Below are 4402 nucleotides of genomic sequence, written 5' to 3' on the forward strand. Positions count from 1 at the left end.
GGGAGAGGGACAATAAACCGTGTTGTATTGTGGTGTATTCAGAGATAGAGATGAAGGCTGGAAATAGGACGCATTTCTCATAATTAGGAACTAGCACATATCCCTGGCCTGCAGGGAAACCAAAACGGCGAAGGAATAATAATGATAATAATCATCATCATAATAATACAAATAAAAATTGTAGTAATATGAATAATAAATATATTGTATGACTATATCGATAGGACTATGTGTTTTTTATGAATCAGTCATAACGTTTAACATTTCATATTTAACTGGTAGCAAGAGGCCTATAGACTGTGACGTGTGTGCGGGGCGGAGGTCTTACTCAATGCTATTGATTTGCCTGTATTGACTTAGATGTTTGTATAGATCTTTCTATTTAAAAATCTATATCGACAATAATCTAGTGTATAGCGTGGTAATTGACAGCGTGTTATATATCGGTTTGGCACGAGGGAGATGAGGCGATGAAGTAGAGAAAGAGGGCGCGCGCTCCGTGCACTGCAATACTCCAAGATGTGGCCTGCAGCCGGCCTTACCGGAGTGGGATTTTGCTCATGGTCAAATACATGCCTTACCTGTAGCAGATGACGTTTCTCCACTTAGAATAGTCGCATATTCTGAGTTACATGAATGATGTTGATTAAATTAGATCATGACACGTCAGTAATTTTGAAGTTGAATAAATTGTATTAGCCGAATGGAAGCATTTTAAGAAGGACCTGTGCGTAATGGTCATGGATGCAGGGAGGAATTTAAACAGACATGCTTTGTTATAAATGCTTATAGCTGGTCTCACAATGCCTTTGCCTGAACGTATAGACTAGATTAACATGGACTGTCATAATGATTGTAGAACATTGTATATGGGTGTCAGAAATCACCAAGAAAGCATTTAGAAAGCATTTATAGTGCGTTAGACAACGAAGGTGGTTCCTAACAAGTGTTCAACTGTCTGAATGTTTAAGGCTGAAAGATGACTTAATGCAAAATTCCCTCACGCAATTTCATGATAGAGATAAAACATATTCAAACATCAATTGATTAAAATATAAATATTTATCATATGTTTTATCTTTCTGAACAAAATGCATTTCAATAGTTAACAATTGCAGTGATGGGGAAAAATTGTAGGCTATCAACTTTTGTCGTATTATAAACGAAATACAAATATAAACGCAACATGTAAAGTGTTTGTCCCATGTTCCATGAGCTGAAATAAAAGATCCCACAAATGTTCCATAGGCACAAAAAGCTTATTTCTCTCAAATGTTGTGCACAAATTCGTTTACATCCCTGTAAATGAGCATTTCTCCTTTGCCAAGATAATCCGTCTACCTGACAGGTGTGGCATATCAAGAAGCTGATTAAACAGCATGATCATTACACAGGTGCACCTTGTGCTGGGGACAATAAAAGCCCACTCTAAAATGCACAGTTTTGTCACACAACACAATGCCACAGATTTCCCAAGTTTTGAGCGAGCGTGCAATTAGCATGCTGACTACAGAGATAATTGAATGTTCTACCGGTCTCACAATCGCAGGCCATGTGTTTAGGCAAGCGGTTTGCTGATGTCAACGTTGTGAACAGAGTCCGCCAGGGTTATGGTATGGGCAGGCATAAACTACTGACAACGAACACAATTATATTTTATCGATGGCAATTTGAATTCACAGAAATACCGTGAGGAGATCCTGAGGCCCATTTTTTTTTAAAGGTATCAGTCATGTGATATCCATAGATTAGGGCCGAATTAATTCATTTAAATGGACTGATTTCCTCATGTGAACTGCAACTCAGTAAAATCTTTGAAATTGTTGCATGTTGCGTTTATATTGTTGTTCAGTATAATAACATACTGTATGTGCCTATTGGTTGTCTTCTCCAGTTATCTGTGATCTCAGTCTCCCAGACAAGCAGTAATGTAATGATCACCATTCGCATCATTATAGCATGGTCTTATTAAGAGGGAAAAAGACAGAAATCAATACAGGATACCTTTAGCAGCGGTGGTGAAAACGAGGGAGAGGCGGTTGGGAGGAAGGATGGAGCGAGGGAGCAGAGCGAGAGCATGAGGGAGGAGGGGGTGGGGGGGGGGGGGTAAGGTGGTGGTAATGTGTGAGTAGCGGGTGCTCTCTCGCTTCAATGTTGCAGCCAGCGTAGTGGCAGATCGCTAGAATACTGGAGGGGCCGGGTCGAGTGAGCTATTGGGGTTCCCAAATATCTGGGACAAACAGGCAGACAGAGACACACAGGCGGATGGACGGAAAGATAGGCAAGTGCTCCGACAAGAACCAGAAACGTAACGGATATTCAGCTTTCTTTTTATGTTGTTTCCGTTCTTTATTTATTTGGCTTTATTTATTTCTTTATCGATTGATTGCGTTTTAATTACTGCCTTGTGACAGGGAGTGAGGGAGGAGGAGCGTAGGCCAAGCGGGCACGTTGTGTAGCCTTTCCAAATGTTTATTTATTTCAGTTGATTAGCTTAATGCGGCTATTTTACATGCATTTTAAACAGGATTCGCTGCTTTGTAGCCTGCTTATTGGTGAATTTGTGTGTATTTAGTCTACATGTGAGGGACAGTGAGAGAGTGCGATCAGCTATTAACCAAATAAAGTAGATTAACCAAAAATAACAAATCCAAATATATCACAACAATTGTTGGCCTTTACGCACTTCAGCGTGACTCGGGTTTCGTCTGTTATTATTGTAATATTATCCATTTTATTTACCAGCGCAAACCAAAGCTAACCCCGGTGAGTGACGCTAAGAAACTAGCGACTGTTACGGTGTCTGTTCTCAGGCCTGTCGATAGGAAAACAGTGGGCTAACATTGAGACTGTGCTAATATAAACGCATACATGAGAAATAGAACGATTAGACTATTGTATGGTTACTTACAGTTTGCCACGGCATACGAGAGAGACAGGAGCAAAAATCAGGCTTATAATAAAAGTATTATTACTATATTAGTCCTGATAGTTTTTTTTCTGATATAGTAGTGGGAGTTCAGTTGTGGTTCTATCCGTCTGTGTGTTGGGTCTGGGCTGTTTCCATAGCCTGATTGCTGCACACTCAAGGGAGCACCATATGTTCGATACACATTTACACCCCAAATCCTGCCGAAGAGAAACAGACATCCAAAAACGTAAATAGAGCTATCCACCATAGCCTGCATGTGTACGCGCCATCAACTGGTAAGCTAAACAACGAATGTTCTACGTTTTCCATACCAAATATATTTCAAACAGACGAAGATACACAGAAGAGGAAACATCTTGTCACAATATTACTGAAAAATTATATGAAACAAAACCAGAAGACGGAGGAAGATCATGTTTGTTCCCTTGCCGGTGCCGTTCATGTTTCAGAGAACTGCCCCTGACCTCAACGCCTGGCGTCTCAAGTCCCCGTTGGCTCTACGTTCCGACTCCGGTAAGACATTTTCCGTTATTCTTGCCATTTCGGTGAGGCTCAGTCATGCATACGCACCCCACCTTAACGACTCCCATGTAGCGCACTTTTCGGTGCCGATTATCCACTCGGGAACTGGAATGTGCTCTGGGCACACACACACTTCTGTGTTGAAGGCTGGAATAGACTCCTCTTCTCTCTTGTTTTAATTGTGTAAATAAACCGACACAAAAGTCCATAGTTAGACTGCAAATAATTGCGCGTAAACGTCCTTTTCTCCATTCCCTTGAAAGAGCACGTGCGCGTAATGCGCGACGGGTCCATCTTGTGTTTATTTACGTTCCTTTTCTCCTGGTGATGTATCCCTCTTCCCCGTGTGTTTTCTGTCCCTTCTCTCCATCCTTCCCCTCTCCTCCGCTCCGTACGCCTGTGCCTCAGCCTCCGTCTCTCCCGAACTACCCTCTCTGCAGGCAGGGAATATTCATGCCAACTTATTGATCCTGCGGAGATCGATTCCTGGGCCGGTGGAAGCAGGGAGAGGGGAGAAAGAGGCAAATATACAGTGAAAGGAGAAGGACGGTGAACGAGGAGACGGGAGCATACTGTCTTCATTTCGTTTTATTTCACTAATTTTCGACATTGTGTGTATATCTGTGTTGTGATTCAGACATTGGACTGGCATTCGTCGAATAGGCCTCTTCTGTCTCAATTCGAGACAATGGTTATGTGTGTGTGGATAACGCCTTTATTTCAGTAGCCTAAACATGACAGGCATTGATTTCTCAGGACCACGTTTGTCTGTCCAGATGCTTGTCTGCGTGTGGTGGCAGTGTGGCTGGTCGCTAAACCCGGCAGGGGAAGGCGGGACCATTGAGGCTGGACTGGGGAGGGCGGCTGTGGCGCCGTCTGCGTTTCATCTGCGCTGAAGCGGAATAAAAGGACACATGGTGGGAGCAGCCAGCCCGGCTTCCGTGTGTC

At 42.7% G+C, this 4402-nt stretch overlaps 1 protein-coding gene across 6 annotated transcripts in view; it reads left to right on the top strand.

Moving 5' to 3' along the window:
* Nucleotides 1-2120: 2120 nt before the first annotated feature.
* LOC129857237 (POU domain, class 2, transcription factor 2-like) overlaps nt 2121-4402 on the top strand; it is a 75879-nt gene continuing 73597 nt past the window's right edge. For 2 of the 6 annotated variants that reach the window (XM_055925279.1, XM_055925280.1), the window contains exon 1: nt 2122-3445. In XM_055925279.1, the coding sequence (XP_055781254.1) occupies nt 3346-3445 (100 nt within the window). In that variant the 5' untranslated portion in view covers nt 2122-3345. Of the gene's footprint in view, nt 3446-4402 lie in introns of all 6 variants that reach the window. The other 4 variants (XM_055925284.1, XM_055925285.1, XM_055925281.1 and 1 more) reach the window with 3 other exon arrangements.

Source organism: Salvelinus fontinalis, chromosome 6 (assembly GCF_029448725.1).
Source record: "Salvelinus fontinalis isolate EN_2023a chromosome 6, ASM2944872v1, whole genome shotgun sequence".
Lineage (NCBI taxonomy): Eukaryota > Metazoa > Chordata > Actinopteri > Salmoniformes > Salmonidae > Salvelinus > Salvelinus fontinalis.